General features: G+C 41.5%; 1 protein-coding gene across 3 annotated transcripts in view; it reads left to right on the forward strand.

The window, feature by feature from the left end:
* Nucleotides 1–19,206, forward strand: part of FOCAD (focadhesin) — a 279,727-nt gene that overhangs the window by 242,519 nt on the left and 18,002 nt on the right. For all 3 annotated transcript variants that reach the window (XM_070431752.1, XM_070431754.1, XM_070431753.1), the window contains one exon: nt 1,625–1,705. In XM_070431752.1, coding sequence (XP_070287853.1) covers nt 1,625–1,705 — 81 coding nt within the window. The remainder of the gene's footprint in view (nt 1–1,624; nt 1,706–19,206) is intronic.

Below are 19,206 nucleotides of genomic sequence, written 5' to 3' on the forward strand. Positions count from 1 at the left end.
TCATCCTTGAAATCAATAAAAATGTTTTTTAAATTAAAAAAAATAAAAGTTTCTTCACATATGGCTAGAGTTCTTCTAGCCCCTGCTTTTGAGAAAATAATGGGATAAGTGCATTTAAACTTGTGCGTCTCATTGACTGGAACTGAAATTCTAGGTCTTAGTATAACAAGGCTTTTTCTATTTCCAGCTTTTTGATAACAAGCAATAAGGAATATTTGCAATTCCCACATGCTTGATTTATGCTCGTACTTGAAGATTTTCTGGGAGGCATCACTATAATGTACTGGGATCTGTATCTGCTCCTCGCTCTTGATAGAATTTTGACCCACTGGCTCTCTTGGACCCAGGCCAGAGGGGTTTAGGTACCAAAGATTCCTCATTAAAACCTAGTTCCACATATCCCCTGACAGGTAGTGTGTGGACAGCACTACCGTGAACACAGGCCCCTGTAATTACTGTCTCCCTCACTTTCAATCACTCCTGAGCTACAGAAATAGAACATTATTCCGCAGCATTCCCAACATAATGAACTTTAGACAGCTGGCAGCTGTCATATTAAAATGGAGAAAAGAAAGAAAACTCAGTCATCGGAGGAAACCCTTGGTACTGCTGGTTTTGAAGGGCAGTGCTCTCACAGGGTCCTGGTACAATAGCATGTTTGCTTTTTTACATAGGCTTTTTTTGTTAAGAATAGTTTATTGATTTTTAGAGAAGAAGGGAGAGAAACATCGATGTGAGAACACAACATGGATTGGCTGTCTCTTGCACACCCCCCACCTCCTGCACATCCCCACCAGGGATCAAGCCCACAACCTGGGCATGTGCCTTGACGGGGAGTTGAACCAGCAATCCCTTGGTGCATGGGTTGATGCCAAACCAACTGAGCCACCCAAGCCAGGTCTACATGGGTTTTTAAACGTTATGGGCGATGTGGTCTGGCCCACATAACTCAGGTCAGGTCATAGTGAATCATTCTACACCCAGGTTCTTTGGAACAAAATGATTGTATGTCTGGAAAAGTACAGCTACTTGTTTCTGATGGAATTTTCTGGGAGGAAAAGAATCCTGGAAACTCCCAGGACTCAGCGAGCATAAATGTCACTCCTTCGCTGTTCCAGGTCAGCAGCACCTGGTTATTTGCCCATGTTGGTCCCTTAGTCCCTGCCTCATGAAGTAAGAGATGGGTTGCTGTTGATACTGATTGTTATATCTCATGGCTCCTATATCCGATTCGTGATGTCCTGAAGTGGCTCCCAGAATGGTGGTCTCAGCCTGCAAGCCGGGCAGACACCATCAAATCACTAAGGAAGTCACAGGCTTGGGGCTCATTGATGAGACAATGTGGCAAGGATTTTTTTTTTTTAACCACTTCAGTAAAATATTCATTCTCTGTGGTTTCCAAACTCTACTAGGTTTACTACCATTTTAGATAGCTGGCCTCGCCTAAGTGATGACTTCAAGGCTGGCCACTTTAATAGAATTAGGTGCAGCCACAGAGAATTGTGCTGAGATTAATGGTGTAAACATCGCCGGTTTGTCTCTGGGTTGATTTGGCAGCATTATCTTTCCTTCATTAGCCCCGCCAAGTTCATTGGTTAATTTGATCATTTTTCTGTCTCCACAGTTCCTACTGACTATAGCTATTTGCCTGAAAGCAGTTTTATTAGAGCAGCCATTGGCTTCTTCGTTACGGGAGGAAAAAAAGGCAAGTAAACACATTTCTCAAGTTTTATCCTTCCTTCTGCATATTAAGTAAGGAGTGTGCGCTGAGCATGCTTCCATCTAAGTAAACAGCACAAGTCTGAAGGGGCGATGATTATCTTCCTCTAGAGCAGTGGTTCTCAACCTTCCTAATGCCGCGACCCTTTAATACAGTTCCTCATGTTGTGGTGACCCCCAACCATAAAATTATTTTCGTTGCTACTTCATAACTGTAATTTTGCTACTGTTATGAATCGTAATGTAAATATCTGATATGCAGGATGTATTTTCATTGTTACAAATTGAACATAATTAAAGCATAGTGATTAATCACAGAAACAATATGTAATTACATATGTGTTTTCCGATGGTCTTAGGTGACCCCTGTGAAAGGGTCGTTCGACCCCCAAAGGGGTCGCAACCCACAGGTTGAGAACCGCTGCTCTAGAGCATCTTTGCAATAGTGAGGACGGGGATCCCAAGTACAGTAAGTGGCTCAGAAACCACGCACGGTGCAGAGTCTCCAAGAATCACCGTTATCTGACCTGGTGGGGCGAGAGGGAGGGGTGCTCTGTGAAGACCTTTCTTCATCTTCCATCCGTGATTTCAAAGGAACAAGCACACATTACTTTCCTGTCAGTTTCAAGTGAGTGTCACCTAAAGAGAGGAAACAGGCCTGGGTGATGTCTGTGTTTCAGGACCTGAGTGGGAAGTGGGTCTTCCCCTGAACCTTGTATGATCACCCTGTGTTGTTGGAATCACTGGCTCTAGCTTTTATTTTTAGCTCATGTTCTTTTTCTCTGCAAACATTTGTCCTTTGGGATTCTTTCTTCCTGTCGCCCAAATTAGAACACGGGCAATCTGAACACGGAGATTGAGTGCCTTTTGTTTTAACTGGAGCCAAAAGAATGCCATCTAACTTATTAAATAAATACTCTTTAATGATACACATACTGTTCAGTGCTGTGGGGAGAAAATGGATTCGAACTGAACACGTCACAGCTCAGGAACTAGTTTCATTCATGTAGTAACCCTCCACTGGTGTTGGCTGGTTCCATTCCTCCTTGGGCAGGGTAGGTCAGTCTGGGTGAAGCCGGTGCCTGTATCACAAGGCCATCTCGATTTTAGGGGGAAAAGGGTTTTAAACAAATGAACATGAAGAAATCTGAAGGAAGCGAGTTTGATTCATGAAGATGTGGAAGAATAAAATCTTAACCATTGAAAGGGATGGTAAAGGTCACGTCATCTGATTTCCCACTGGGCCCAGAAACCCCTGGCGCGTCCAGATTAGAAACTCCCTTCAGAGCTTGGAGATGAATTCCTTTAGTTTCTGCAGTTCTAGAAATTGTGCTGTTCTCCTAGGGTCCTGAGTTAGCGTGATTTGCTTTCACGGGTCCTCAGTGGAAACTGATACATGGTTATGTCACTGTTGTACATGATACAGTTATATCTAAACATGTCATATATTACTCATAATGCGAAGTTCATTGTTTAAAGCACCATCCATCAAGTCTATATGAAGTACATATGCTAATAAAGATGTCTTCAGAAATAAAAAATTATATTTTTACTAAAGGAGCATCTAAAATTTCCATGGCTAGGATAATTCCAGGGATATATATTTTTGCTCAATTTTTTGTTTGGTCGCTCCCTGATAGCTTATAAATTTTTTAAATGGTGATAATGTGAGACAATTTCCATGAGAAAAAAAAATTCTTAAGGTCAAATGAAAGATAGACTCTTTCCCAGTGAATAAAATGTCATTTGGCTTCCCAGAGCCATAGTTCTTGGCAGAAATGAATTTTCTCTGAAGCCTGTGGGACCTTCTTAGTTGAATGTAACGTTTATGATCATGCAGTCGTGGCATAGCAGGGAGCGTTCGCTCCAAACCTGAGAAGCCAGGGGGCTGCCCTCGGCGACGTCATTGCGGCCTTCCTGAACGCTGTTTTGAAACAGATAAATGAAGTATGAAAAAAGGCCCTGTTACCAGTCAGATTGTTGGCGCTTTTCAGGTTGTGGGAGAGGGCTGCCTTCCTGTCAGGTTTGCTGACTAGATTCAGAGGAAAATCTATTCAGCCTCACACATTACTAATGATGACCCCGAGGAGTGGGGGCCGTGGGAGGCTGACCTCAGTCTCCCAAGCCCATTTACAAAAACAAAACCAGGCCCTGCTCTCGGGGACTGAAGGGGTGGCCCAGTGTGGAGGTGTGCATGCAAACGACTGTTTCTTCTTCAATATGCCCAGCTCATTTGAATTTTAATAACTCCCTTCTGAAGCAGCTTTTGAGTTGAAATGTCTGGATGTCATCCCCCAGAGCCCAGTGGAGCTGCTGATGGGAAGGATGACAACTTTGGTGAGCTCTTTTGAGGAAGAAATGGCTCTCATGGATAAAAATCATGTTTGGTACAGGCAGAAGACGGCCAACTGTAGGGAGAGCATGGCTCCTTTGCCTCTGTGTGCCATTTGCTAGCTCACATGAGGAAGACCAATGGGATAAGTTAACCCTGTGCCACACTCATGCCAGGAGATTGGGCATCATGATCTCAATTTTAGGCAATCAAATTTGAGAAGGCGAATCTATTCATCTGCTTTCTGATGCTTAGGGCTCTTCTCACTTTAATACTCATGCGATAGAACATACAAGATGTTCATAGAATCCTATCTGTTCATAGTAGGCCTACATTTTAAAACCGTAACAAATAGATTAAATCCCTTCTAGTTATTAAAGACTTCAGTTAATAATTTTCAATATAACTTTTTTTGCTATATCCGGTAACATTCTCTTTTCTTCCCTAATAGCTCTGGCCTTCTTCTAGCAGATGTATTATTCCTTGTTCTTTGTCCTTATCTATTCCTATGGACTTTCCTTAACTATGCCTGGCTTAAAATTTGTTTTTAATTTTTAAGTCTTCCTATCATGGGATCATTTTTTCCCCTTAAGGAATTTTAAATTTTGACTCTTATTTTGCTTCTTTTCAATTCATTTATTCTTTTTTCCTACTTCTGATATTTTGTAGTTTTTTTCAACCTCATTGCATTTTCAGATTTCAAGATTTCATTTACTTTTTTTATAAAACATTTTAAAAGTATTAAATGTTCTTAATAAAAGTAATTATTTCTGGTGCTAACATTATGTATTTGTACCTAACAATTTAAGATTATTTTTCTTATCATTCTGTTGCTGGGGAATGTGACTAATTTTTTAAGCTTATATTTTTCTATTTGACTTTGAAGTTCACAGTAAGAAATATTATTTGAGGAAAGTATATTTAAATCCTTATAATAAAGTCATTGTGAATGGCATTTCTTCCTTGATATGAATTCATTGATCAGTGATATCTGTATATATAAGTATTGGGCTTATGTATAAACTATAGATAGGTATATTCTCAATCATTTTTGAACTATTAACATGAGCTATAATTGTTGACAAGTGTAGCCAAAGGAGCAAAATTAGTGAACTCTGAGTGTAGAATAAACGATATGAGAAAGCTGTGCTATTTTTCTGATGAAATTACAGTCAGTTGCCAAGACTGTTATTTTAAAGTATTTTAATTTAGTAATAATTGACCTATACAATTCTTTTTAAAAGAGAATTAGAAATGGATACATGTGTATAGCACGAAGTTTAAAAATGGTATAAAGAAGAAAAAATTATCCCCTACAATCTCACCTCCTAGAGGAGGCCACAGTAGACATTTCAGTGTATGTCCTTCTAAATCAGTGGTTCTCAACCGTCTGGCCCTTTAAATACAGTTCCTCATGTTGTGACCCAACCATAAAATTATTTTTGTTGCTACTTCATAACTGTAATGTTGCTATTGTTGTGAATCGTGATGTAAATATCTGATATGCAGGATGGTCTTAGGTAACCCCTGTGAAAGGGTCGTTTGATCGCCAAAGGAGTCGCGACCCACAGGTTGAGAACCGCTTTTCTAGATGGTGGTGTGTTATAGTGAATCATAAAATTTACAGTATTTTGTCTGCTTTTGACAAATTTAACAACTTCCCACAAACATGGACATAATCACCACTGATCTCCTCCAAAGGGAGGCTTGGAGGGACGCAGAATAAGAATCCTTGCATTTCTTTCTAGATATTTGTTCATAGGTATGTTTTGGGAATATTTAATTTCTAATTTTGTTGTAAACACCATGAGTATATATAAAATCAAGAAAGTCACCAATTATTCCATGTCCCTTGAACAGTGACTATTGCTTTTGAGCTTTACTTTTTAATTTGTTGTTTTTATGTACACACAATTTTTACATGTTTTCAAGTATACATATACTTTATATTTTTACCTTAATATTACATTATAAACATTTGCCTATTTTCCATATGTCTCCATAATTATCCATTTTTAAATGACTGTAGACTATTCCATCAAGTTAATCAAAATGAACAGTTTCCCTATAAGTCATTAAAATTTTTCTATTATACAGAACATCTTTTTTTATTTTATTCAAAAATAATTAAGGACTTTCTTTTTTGTTTGTTTGGGGTTTTTTCCTTTTTATTGAATTTACTAGAGGCCCGATGCATGAAATTTGTGCAAGAGTAGGCCCTCACAGCCCCGGCTGCCTCAGCACTCGCGGCCGGGCTGCCTCACAGTCCCGTGGCCCAGCCCACTGGTCGTTCTGGAAGATCATTCTGCTGTCTGGTCTAATTAGCATATTAGCTCTTTATTATACAGGATTATATCGGATTGGGGTGACACTAGTTAACAAAATTATACAGGTTTCAGGTGCACAATTCTACAACACATCACCTGTACACTGTATTGTGTGTTTACCACCCCAAGTCAAGGAGAACGTCTTTAATATTTTCTAGTGTATTTTAGAGTGAGAGAGAATAACATCTATTTGTTGTTCCACATATTTATGCATTCCTTGGTTGATTCTTGCATGTGCCCTGTCCAGGGATCGAACCTGCAAGCTTGGTGCATCAGGATAATGCTCCAACCAACTGAGCTACCCAGCCAGGGCCAAGCCAAGGAGAACATCTTTATACATGTAGTTTTCTCTCTTCTGCATGTAGCCTTCCTTAGGAGAAATTCTCAGCAATTTATTAGTAGGCAAGAGTCTAAGGATCTGTTGACTATAGGGATGACATGGCCTCATACATTGCTCTTCAAAAGGGTTGTACCAGGTTTCAGTACCTCAGCCCTGTCTGAAGATGCAAAGCAGGGTTAAAAGCATGGCAGTCAGACTGCCAGGGTTCATACCCACTTCTACCGCTTGTTGGCTATGTAACTCCAGGCAAGCGACTTAGGTCTCTAAAGCAGTGGTTCTCAGCCTTCCTAATGCCGCGACCCTTTAATACAGTTCCTCATGTTGTGGTGACCCCCAACCATAAAATTATTTTCGTTGCTACTTCATAACTGTAATTTTGCTACTGTTATGAATCGTAATGTAAATATCTGATATGCAGGATGTATTTTCATTGTTACAAATTGAACATAATTAAAGCATAGTGATTAATCGCAAAAACAATATGTAATTATATATGTGTTTTCCGATGGTCTTAGGCGACCCCTGTGAAAGAGTTGTTTGACCCCCAAAGGGGTCGCGACCCACAGGTTGAGAACCACTGCTCTAAAGCCTCAGTTGCTCCTGGAAATGGAGAAAATAATGGAGTCTTGTTTATAGAGTCATTGTAAGGATTACAAGTTTATAAATTGCTTTATGTAACAGTGCTTAGAAAACAAAGTAAATAATAAACCCTTTCGAGTTATCATACTAAAGAGCAAACCAACATATAAATAAGTGACTACAGTAAAAACCAGTCAGGTATTAAATGATACCTTAAGACTTTAATTTGCATTTCATTGCCAGAAGGAATAAGCACTGTTGCATGTACTTACTTGAGAGGTTGTTTATTTTTTTATTTAAATTTTAGAGAGTTTTTTAGTGTACCTTTTTCTTTTACTTGTGAAATAATTTCAAACTTACAAAACAGTGAAAATAGCCAGGTAACTCCTATATTTTTTTCACCCAATATTCAGGTTTCACTGACAGTCAGAATGGTGTCCTTAGCATAAAAAGAATTTAATCCTGAATGTCACACTGTGCTTATTTATCATCTCTTGTCTCCTTTAGCCTGGAGTAGTCCCTCAAGCCTTCTTTGTCTTTCATGCCTTTGACATGTTTTAAAATTAGAAGTGAGATATTTCCTAGAACATTCTTCTGTTTGGGTTTGCCTGTTGTTCCTCACGAGAGAGTCGGGTCCATCATCTTTGGCAGGAAAACCAGGGGCCTGAAGCTCTGCTCTTCTCCCCGCATCCAGTCGGGTGGCACATGGTGTCTCTCTCCCTCTGGGGATGTTAACTTTGATCACGTAGGTGATATCTTCCAGGTTTCTCCACTGTAACATTTCCCTTTTCCCTTATCAATCAGTATTTTGTGTGGAGATAATTTGAGACTTTATGAATATCCCATTTGTTATCCTTCTTTCATCCATTAGTTTTAATATTATTAATGTTTTCTTGCCTGAATTAATTATTACTATAGTATTTGCCAAAAGGTGATTCTTTTTTTTTATTTTTTTATTTTTTTTTAAATCTTTATTGTTCAGATTATTACATTTGTTCCTCTTTTTTCCCCCCATAACTCCCCTCCTTCCAGCTCCCACCCCACCCTCCACCCTCACTCCCCACCCACTGAGTTCATCCATAGGTGCATGATTTTTGTCCAGTCACTTCCCGCATCTCCCACACCCCTTTTCCCCCAAGAATAGTCAGTCCATTCCCTTTCTATGTCCCTGATTCATTATAGTCACCAGTTCATTCTGTACATCAGGTTATTTATTCACTTGATTCTTAGATTCATTTGTTGATAGATGCATATTTGTTGTTCATAATTTGTATCTTTACCTTTTTCTTCTTCTTCCTCTTCTTAAAGGATACCTTTCAGCATTTCATATAATACTGGTTTGGCGGTGATGAACTCCTTTAGTTTTTCCTTATCTGTGAAGCTCTTTATCTGACCTTCAATTCTGAATGATAGCTTTGCTGGATAAAGTAATCTTGGTTGTAGGTTCTTGGTATTCAGCACTTTGAATATTTCTTGCCATTCCCTTCTGGCCTGCAAAGTTTCTGTTGAGAAATCAGCTGACAGTCGTATGGGTATTCCCTTGTAGGTAATTGAGCCTCTTTCTCTTGCTGCTTTTAAGATTTTCTCTTTGTCTTTTGCTCTTGGCATTTTAATGATGATGTGTCTTGGTGTGGTCCTCTTTGGATTCCTTTTGTTTGGGGTTCTCTGCGCTTCTTGGACCTGTAAGTCCATTTCTTTCTCCAGGTGGGGGAAGTTTTCTGCCATTATTTCTTGAAATAGGTTTTCAATATCTTGCTGTCTCTCATCTTCTGGCACTCCAATGACTCTGATATTAGTCCGCTTAAAGCTGTCCCAGAGGCTCCTTACACTATCTTCACACTTTCGGATTCTTTTTTCATTTTGCTTTTCCAATTGGGTGTTTTTTGTCGAATCTTTGGTTTGATTCTTGTGCTCCTCTGGTCTGCTATTGGGTATAATATTCTTTATTTCAGTCTGTGTATGCTTACTTTCTAATTTCTTTATCGTAGCATCGAGGGTCTCATTAGTTTTCGTGAGGCTCTGCACAAATTTATGGCAAGCCCTCAAAATTGCGATTCTTAGCTCCATATCCTCCATTTCTGTCATTTTTTTTGTCTCCGCATCTTTTATGCTTTCTTGGTGCACCCCCTTGTGGTCTCTGTGCGCAGTCTTGTTCTAGCCAAGCCTTAATTGTTGTAGTTAACACTAGAGGGATTTGACCACCAGGCAGACTGCAGGTGATTCTTAAATTTCTGTTATCCCTTTTACTTTTAGTAGGCATTATGCTGTAAGGGAATGCTATTCGTTCCTTTCTCCCTCTTTGTTTCCTTCCTTCCTTCTTTCTTTCTTAGTATAAACTATTAAATTCCTTTTTTCTTTATTGATTAAGGTATTACATATGTGTCCTTATCGCCTCATTGCCCCCCCCCACTCATGCCCTCACCCCCCTGGTGTCTGTGTCCATTGGGTAGGCTTACATGCATGCATACAAGTCCTTTGGTTGATTGCTCCCCTTTACCCCCACCCTCCCCTGCCTTCCGTCTGAGGTTTGACGGTCTGATCGATGCGTTCTCTATCTCTGGATCTGTTTTTGTTCATCAGTTTATGTTGTTCATTATATTCCAGAAATGAGTGAGATCATGTGATATTTATCTTTCTCTGACTGGTTTATTTCACTTAGCATAATGCTCTCGAATTCCATCCATTCTATTACAAATGGTAAGAATTCCTTCTTTTTTACCGCAGCATAGTATTCCATTGTGTAGATATACCACAGGTTTTTAATCCACTCATCTGCTGATGGGCACTTAGGCTGTTTCCAAATCTTAGCTGTGGTGAATTGTGCTGCTATGAACATATGGGTGCATATATCCTTTCTGATTGGTCTTTCTAGTTTCTTGGGATATATTCCTAGAAGTGGGATCACTGGGTCAAATGGGAGTTCCATTTTTAGTTTTTTGAGGAAACTCCAGACTGTTCTCCACAGTGGCTGCACCAGTCTGCATTCCCACCAACAATGCATGAGGGTTCCTTTTTCTCCGCATCCTCACCAGCACTTGTCATTTGTTGATGTGTTGATGATAGCCATTCTGACAGGTGTGAGATGGTACCTCACTGTCATTTTGATTTGCATCTCTCAGGTGATTAGTGACTTTGTGCATATTTTCATATGTCTCTTGGCCTTCCTTATGTCCTCTTTCAAAAAGTATCTATTTAGATCCATTGCCCATTTTTTTGATTGGGTTGTTTATCTTTCTTTTGTTAAATTGTATGAGTTCCCTGTAAATGTTGGAGATTAAACCCTTATCGGTGATAACATTGGCAAATATGTTCTCCCATGCAGTGGGCTTTCTTGTTGTTTTGTTGATGGTTTCTTTTGCTGTGCAGAAGCTTTTTATTTTGATGTAGTCCCATTTGTTTATTTTCTCTTTAGTTTCCATTGCCCTAGGATCTGTATCGGTGAAGATACTTCTTCAGCATATGTCTGAGATTTTGCTGCCTGTGGATTCTTCTAAAATTTTTATGATTCCCTGTCTTATGGTTAAGTCCTTTATTCACTTTTAGTTTATTTTTGTGTATGGTGTAAGTTGGTGGTCTCTAAATTCCTATTTTATTTAATTATTTATCAATTGTTTGGACCCTCACATTGTTCCAGATTTAGATCAGTAAGGGCCTCTCTAAGTTGGCTCTCGTGTCCTTTTGGCATGACCCCGTCATTCTTTGAGATACTGTCTTTCTTTGTGGACAAGATGTTTACGGCTCATGTTGTAGTAGCCTCAGCCCTGCAATAGCCAGATAGTGCAGCTTCTTCCTAGTGCAGACTGATATTTAGAAGCAAAGATGTGGCCACACATCATCCCATCAATGCTATCAGGCCCTTTCAGTGGACAGAGTCAGGAAATTCCTTCTCTTCTGTCCCTCCCTCCCCCTCCCCTCTTCTTCCCTCCCTCTCTCTCATGTCAGTATTTGTTTCTATATCTAGCTATATGTATATTGAAAACAACAGATTTACAGTAATGTCTTTCATCACAGTTCAACACCACAGGTTCCCTCTGCCTTTCCCTCTTTTCATATTTGTTAGCTTCTTCTCTGACAATAAGAAACCTGGTGCCCATTATTCTCAGTAAATTGGCTCACTTTCTGAGCCCCCCCTAAATGAAATCACCCCCCTGCCTCCACTGGGCACAGCTGCCTTGCTCTCAGGCCCTGGTCTCCGCTGGACAGCCACCTGCTTGGCACTCCTCCCAGTGCTGAGGGGCGCAGGGGTGTTTGTTTCTGATGACTCCGAATGTGGCTGAGGTGCTCGGCCTTAAGACAGAACATCCTACCAGCTCTTGGTATCTGACTGACATGTGAGAATCATGCTGTTTCCAGTGACTGTCCTAACGATGGAGCCGTTTCTGGCAGGGCGCTGAGCACCTCCTAGCCCACAGAGGCGCCTGCTGTAACTGCCCGACCTTGTTTTCTGAGGACTTTGGAAAATTTCTGCTCACCGTTTTCATCTTGATTTAAACACCCTTTTCTCGGTTAGGGAAGAGAGAGGAGTCCCTGGTGGTCCCAGATTACTTTAGCTTTCTCATGTGGTATCTTTCTGTGTGCTTTTCATACTACGTTGTAGATGCGTAATGGTTTGCTTAATTCTTTATGGGGTTTTTGTTTAAAGTCTGTCTTTCACCTCAAATTGTAATTTCATCAACGGCAGGAAGAGCATCTGTGTTTCACCCTAAATGCTTAGAGAGGAGTACTTGGCAAGTAATCGTTTTCAAATTTTTGTTGATCTACAGCTTTAAGCACGTACATGGGAATAGATCATTCTAAGCTAAGTCGCTGCTAAGCCACTCTGAAGATGGAGAAAGTAAAGACATCTCCACACTACTCAGCCACGCGCTGGTGATAGGAATGTGTGTGTCACCAGCTGTTAGTCTGCAAGTTGCCAGACTTTCACCGAAGGGCTTACACACGTGCGCTGTGGCACCGAGCTCTGAAATCCGTGTAGCCAGGGTACGTGTGGTAATGGGTTCCGTTGTAATGCATTATGTTCCGATACGCCATTTGTATCAGGGTTCTTTGAAGCCTTCAACTGGATGAGAGAGTTAAAGCAACTTTGTATCTGGATTTTAAAACATCTGGATCCTTTCAACAAGCACTGTTAGGTCTCCTCAGTCCCAAATCCGTTGTCCATAAAGCACTTCAGTATTTCCTTTTATCTGAGGCACTTGCTTGAAAGGCAAACACCGTAATAAGGGAGCCAGCCATTCCCAGGGCTGAGATTTGGATTCTCGTGTGCAGTGCTAAAGATCTCTGGGGAGGAAGCCACGTGCCTTCATTCTCCCCAGGCCTGGGGACCCGCTCTCTGTCCTTACATCCCCCCACATGCATGGGGCTGTCGGGTATTTTCTTCATTCCTAGCAGTTACTATAATTTCTTTCATTCCAGGTAGGGCCAGACTTAGTTCCCTGCAAGGATGGTGGGACGTTCTGTGTGAATCTAGTTATGCTATTAGGTACTGATTCTCTGCCCTTTAGCAGTGGAAGATTTATTGTGTTACAGTATTGTTTTGGTTTTCAACCCTGTGCTCCATTTTACAAGTTCTCCTGGTTTCCAACACTTGGTTATATATTAGATCAATGCTAAAGAACATAGAACAACATGGGAAGTGTACAGTAGAAGGCAGTTATTGGCCAAAGTTCTCTTGTCCTGTCAAGAGAGAGCTCATTGTCTCAGCAATAAAACACCTGGAAAATGGTCATATTTCACACAGGTTCCTGGTATAGGAGGCAGGTTCAGTGTCTTCCCCTATTCCCTAGGTCCTCTGGAAACTGCAAAAATTGTATAATGAAGTCTGTAGAAGGACCTGGAGTAAAATTTTATGTGATTTTGAAAACACTTGATCTAAGAAAGAAAATAGAAATCTGCTTACAAATTAATGATACCGAAATAGAATTCTATGCAAGTCCTTAAAAGGAGAGACAAAAAGTAATTCTATGTAGATATTTACTCCCGTCTCCCTGCGCCCCCCTCTCCCCTATCCCCCCACCCCCCACCCCCACCCCCGTCTGCCAGTTCATCGGGCCATTTTTATGAATCATGAGCCAAAAGGACTCCAAAAAACAGCTGAATTTTTGTTTACTTTTTTTGTGAAATCAAAGACTCCAATTTGCAGCCAGTGTTGTCTAGGAACAATTGCCACATGTGTGTGACCAGTATAGAGGTATGTGAGTTCCTGTCACTGCTGTTTTGTTTTTGCTACACCTGATTTTCCATGGCTGTGTGTCCTCTCACTGGCATATCAGCTCCATGAGCAGAGCGATCTATTCTGTCTTGTTCAACTCCGTCTTCATGTATGGAACAGTGCCTGGTGCCTAACAGATACTCAGTTACTGGTTGAATGAATGAATGTGTTCATGGATGTATTTACTTTTTGTCAGAAATTCTTCTCCTTGTAATAGCAATGGTTAGCTCCTGATAATATTTCCTGCTCTCCTAGTATGACATCTCAAGATGAACTAGAAATAAAGCTTCCATTGCTGGTAACACAGAATAGGAAAGTAGCAGGTGTGTTGAGTTTCATTTTTTAATTTATCTTGATTGTTGAAAGTATTATAGATGTTCCCTTTTTCCCCCACTGACCCCCTTCACCCCATTCTCATTCCCTTCCTAGGCCTTCACCACATTATTGTCTGTCCATTGTCTGGTGTATAATTTCTGATTCTGTTGCCTTATCTGCTATATATTGATTTAATGTGCTAATATTTTGTTGAGGATTTTTTTTGTTTGTGTTCATGAGAGGCATTGTTTGTAGTTTTCTTGTTATGTTTCTATCTGGTTTTGCTAGTAGGGTAATGCTGTCCTCGTAGAATGAGTTAAGTATTTCCTCTGCTTCTATATTCTCAAAGAGATTGTAGAGGATTGGTATATTTTCTTCCTTAAATGTTTGATAGAATTCAACCACTGGACTCATCTGGGCGTGGTGCTTTCTATTTTAGAAGGTTATTAATTATTGGTTCAATTTGTAAATAGCTATAGGCCTATTCACATTATCTATTTCTTCTTGTGTGAGTTTCAACAAATTGTGTCTTTCAAAGAATTGGTCCATTTCATCTAGGGTAGCATACCATTAAGTGTGCAATAGCATTATGTCTAAAAAAAACCTACATACCTTAACTTAAAATACTTTTGGCTAAAATATGCTAACCATTATCTGAGCCTTCAGAGAGTCGTAATCTTTTTCCTGGTGGAGGGTCCTGCCTCAGTATTGATGAAAACGCAATTATCTGTGAAGTGCAGTAGAGCAGAGCACAATAAAACCAATGCCTGATTAGCCTGTCAGACTCCAAATTGCGGGCAGCAGTGTGCCCTGTGTCCTTCCCTTTTTTAGGGATCCAATAAGATGATTTTTCAATCTGTTCAGCTTTTTATGTGTTAGAACAGAGTGGGGACTTCCAAGCTCCTCATATGCAGAAATGGAAACCCAACGTCTCTCCTTTACAAAAAAAGTTTTCAATTATAAAAAACCTTACAATTAGAAATTTATCATCTTAACCATTTTAAGTGTACAGTTCAATAGTGTTAAGTTGTGAAAACAATCTCCAGAATGTTTTCATCTTGCAAAACTGAAACTCTAAAGAACAATATAAACAAACAAGCAAAGCAGAGACAGACTCAGATACAGAGAACAGACTGATGGTGGCCAGATAGGAGGGGGGTTGGGGGTCTCGGTGAAAAGGGGAAGGGATTGAGAAGTACAGATTGGTAGTTACAAGATAGTCATGGGGGTGTAAAGTACTGCATAGGAAAATAACTTTGCACAGTACCATTTAGGTACTGGAAATATCAGGACGAGCACTTAGTAAAGTATATGATTGTGTAACCACTAGCTTTACACCTTAAACTAATCTATAATAATAAAAGTGTAATATGCTAATTAGACCAGACATCCTTCCTGATGACCTTCCAGATGAAGCCAAGGCTGCAAGGGAAGCCCAGTCTCGGGTGCCTGCTGGTGGCCGGAGGAAAGCCCGGGTCCCTGGTGCCAGAGGGAAGCCAGTGCCGGCAGCTGGGGGAAGGAAGGCCTACTCTTGCACTAATTTCATGCATCGGGCCTCTAGTACAAAATAATATAGAATATAAACTGTAATTTTTTTTAAAAAAATTTTCAACTGAAGCTCTAGACCAGCGGTTCTCAACCTGTGGGCTGCGACCCCTTTGGCGTTTGAACGACCCTCTCACAGGGGTCTCCTAAGATTATCCTGCATATCAGATATTTACATTACAATTCAGAACAGTAGCAACATTACAGTTATGAAGTAGCAACAAAAATAATTCTATGGTTGGGTCACAACATGAGGAACTGTATTTAAAGGGCCAGAAGGTTGAGAGCCACTGCTCTAGACCCATTAAACAATACTTATCCTTTTTCCCTCATCCTAACCCCTGGTAATAACCATCTTTCTGTTTCTATTTGATTACTTTAGTTACATGACATAAGAGGAATCACACAGCATTTGTCTTGTTATGACTGGCTTATTTCACTTAGTGAAGTGTACTCGAGGTTTATCCATGCTGTAGCATATGACAGGATTTCTTTTTTTTGTTGTTGTTTAGGTTGAATACCATTCCATTGTCTGTATATATACACATATATATTACTTTTTGTTTATCCATTTATCTGTCAACTAGAGGCTCAGTGCATGAAATTCGTGCACTGGGGGGGAGGTGTCCCTCAGCCCAGCCTGCACCCTCTCCAGTCTGGGATCCCTCTCACAATCCAGGACTACTGGCTCCCAACCGCTCACCTGCCTGCCAGCCTAATCACCCCCTAACCACTCCCCTGCCAGCTTGATCAACACCTAACTGCTCCCCTGCTGGCCCGATCGCCCCCAACTGCCCTCCCCTACCAGCCCAGTCGCCCCCAACTGCCATCCCCTACTGGCCTGGTCGCCCCTAACTGCCCTTCCCTGCTGTTCCGATCGCCCACAACTGCCCTCCCCTGCTGGCCTGGTCGCCCACAACTGCCCTCCCCTACCGGCCATCTTGTGGTAGCCATATTATGACCACATGGGGGCAGCCATCTTTGTGTGGGGGTGTGATGGTCAATTTTCATATTACCTATTTATTATATAGGATGGACATCTGTGTTGCTTCCACCTCCTGGCTATTATGAATAGTACTGCTATGAACATGCTGTACAACTATCTCTTCAAGACTCTGCTTTCAATTCTTTTGTTCATACACCCAGAGTGGGATTGTGGACTCATATGGTAGGCCTATTTTTAACTTTTTGAGGAGCTACCATATTGTTTTCCGTAGTGGTTCCATCATTTCGCAATCTCACTAGCAGTACAAGAGTTTCAAGTTTTCTATATCCTCACCAACACTTTTTTCTTTCTTTTTTTATAGTATCCATCCTAATGGGTGTAATATCTCATTGTTTTTATTTGTTTTTCTCTCATGGTTAGTGATGTTGAGCATCTTTTCATATCCTGGTTGGCCATTTTTGTATCATCTTTGGGGAAATGTCTATTCAAGTTATTTGCCCATTTTTATGTTTCTTCCTTTCCCTATACTTCTCCTTTCTTCAACAGTTTTTCCTTTTATTGACTTTGCCTCTGCATCTGCTTTCCCAGTTCTTCAGCCTCTGAGTTCGCTGCTTTTCCTGCTGATTCTGCATCAGCTTCTTTTGCTGTGCTCCTCCTTTCTATAGCTTATTTTCCTCTTGCTGACTCTGTCTCCATTTCTCCTTCCTCATTTTCAGCATCTGCTGATTCAGCTACCTTTCTGCCTGTTTTGCCTCTATTCTTTTTCATGTGCTTCTCTTTTCTGTAGCTGTTTTTCCTTTTGCTGGCTCTAGCCTCACATATGTTTTCCCCCTTTTCAGATTCTGCTGCCTTTTCTGCCTCTGCTTCTCCTTTCTCTGTGCTTCTCCTTTCTGCACCTGGTTTCCCTTTGCTGACTCTGTCCCTGTTTCTGCTTTCCCCTCAGTGTCTGCTGATTCTGTTGCCTTTTCTGCCTCTGCCTCTCCTTTCTCTGTGCTTCTCCCTTCTGCAGCTGGTTTCCTCTTAATGACTCTGTCCCTGCTTCTGCTTTCCCCTCAGTGTCTGGTGATTCTGTTGCCTTTTCTGCTTCTCCTTCCTCTGTGCTTCTCCTTTCTGCCGCTGGTTTCCTCTTAATGACGCTGTCCCTTCTTCTGCTTTCCCCTTAATGACTCTGTCGCTTCTTCTGCTTTCCCCTCAGTGCCTCCTGATTCTGCTGCCTTTTCTGTTTCTCCTTAGTCTGTGCTTCTCCTTTCTGCAGCTGCTTTCCCCTTAATGACTCTGTCCCTGCTTCTGCTTTCCCCTCAGTGTCTGGTGATTCTGTTGCCTTTTCTGCCTCTGCCTCTCCTTTCTCTGTGCTTCTCCCTTCTGCAGCTGGTTTCCTCTTAATGACTCTGTCCCTGCTTCTGCTTTCCCCTCAGTGTCTGCTGATTTCTGTTGCATTTTCTGCTTCTCCTTCCTCTGTGCTTCTCCTTTCTGCACCTGGTTTCCCTTTGATGACTCTGTCCCTGCTTCTGCTTTCCCCTCAGTGTCTGGTGATTCTGTTGCCTTTTCTGCCTCTGCCTCTCCTTTCTCTGTGCTTCTCCTTTCTGCAGCTGGTTTCCTCTTAATGACGCTGTCCCTTCTTCTGCTTTCCCCTTAATGACTCTGTCGCTTCTTCTGCTTTCCCCTCAGTGCCTCCTGATTCTGCTGCCTTTTCTGTTTCTCCTTAGTCTGTGCTTCTCCTTTCTGCAGCTGCTTTCCCCTAATGACTCTGTCCCTGCTTCTGCTTTCCCCTCAGTGTCTGGTGATTCTGTTGCCTTTTCTGCCTCTACTTCTCCTTTCTCTGTGCTTCTCCTTTCTGCAGCTGGTTTCCTCTTAATGACTCTGTCCCTGCTTCTCCTTTCCCCTCAGTGTCTGCTGATTCTGTTGCCTTTTCTGCTTCTCCTTTCTCTGTGCTTCTCCTTTCTGCCGCTGGTTTCCCTTTGATGACTCTGTCCCTGTTTCTGATTTCCCCTCAATGTCTGCTGATTCTGTTGCGCTTTCTGCCTCTGCTTCTCTTTTTTCTGAGTTTCTCCTTTCTGCAGCTGGTTTCCTTTTGCTGGCCCTGCTCCCACTTCTGCTTTCCCCATTCATTGGCTGCTGATTCTGCAGCTTGTTCTACTGATTCTGACCCTGCTTTTCCTTTTCCTACTGATGCTTTTTGCTAATTCTGCTTCTCTTTCTGCTGATGCTGGTTTCCCTTCTCCTGCTCATGATGCCCCTATTACTTTTGCTTCTCCCTCTTGGTCTTCCACTTTTCTGTACATTATTTCTGACCTCCTTGTAACTTCATGACCCTTAATGGCTACTCCAATTCCTACTACGACTTATGGCTCCACTTATAACTGTGCTATGTCTCATTTTTTTCTATTTCAATTTACTACCCCACCTGAATCCTATATTATAAAGAGCTAATATGCAAATGGTCATCACACCCCCGCGCCCTCTCACCGGGGCCAGAGGACCTGAGGCCATGCCCCCCCACCCATCGGCACTTGACAGGGGACCTGAGACTGTGCCCCCCACCCGGCGGGGCTTGGCAGTGGACCTGAGGCTACACCCTTCACCCAACGGGGCTTGACGGGGGACCTGAGGCTGTGCCCCCTCCACCCTGCAGGGCTTGACGGGGGTGGGTTTTGCACGATTTTGAGGCATGCACGGGTGTGTGGGGACTTAACTCTGGGTCCTGCAGTGCGCCCCAGACTCTGACAGGAGGGAGATTTTCATATACATTTTACTAATTTTCTTTCATCTCTGACACTTCTTTATAGAGAAAGGCAAATAGCAATATTAAAATATTTCCTCTAATTAATCCCCTTTTAATGTGCACGAATTTCGTGCACCGGGCCACTAGTAAGAATATAATATTAAAGTTGT

The sequence above is a fragment of the Myotis yumanensis genome, unplaced genomic scaffold (assembly GCF_028538775.1).
Source record: "Myotis yumanensis isolate MYYU_CA2020_CCGP unplaced genomic scaffold, mMyoYum1.0.hap1 SCAF_12, whole genome shotgun sequence".
In the NCBI taxonomy this organism is placed as follows: Eukaryota; Metazoa; Chordata; class Mammalia; order Chiroptera; family Vespertilionidae; genus Myotis; species Myotis yumanensis.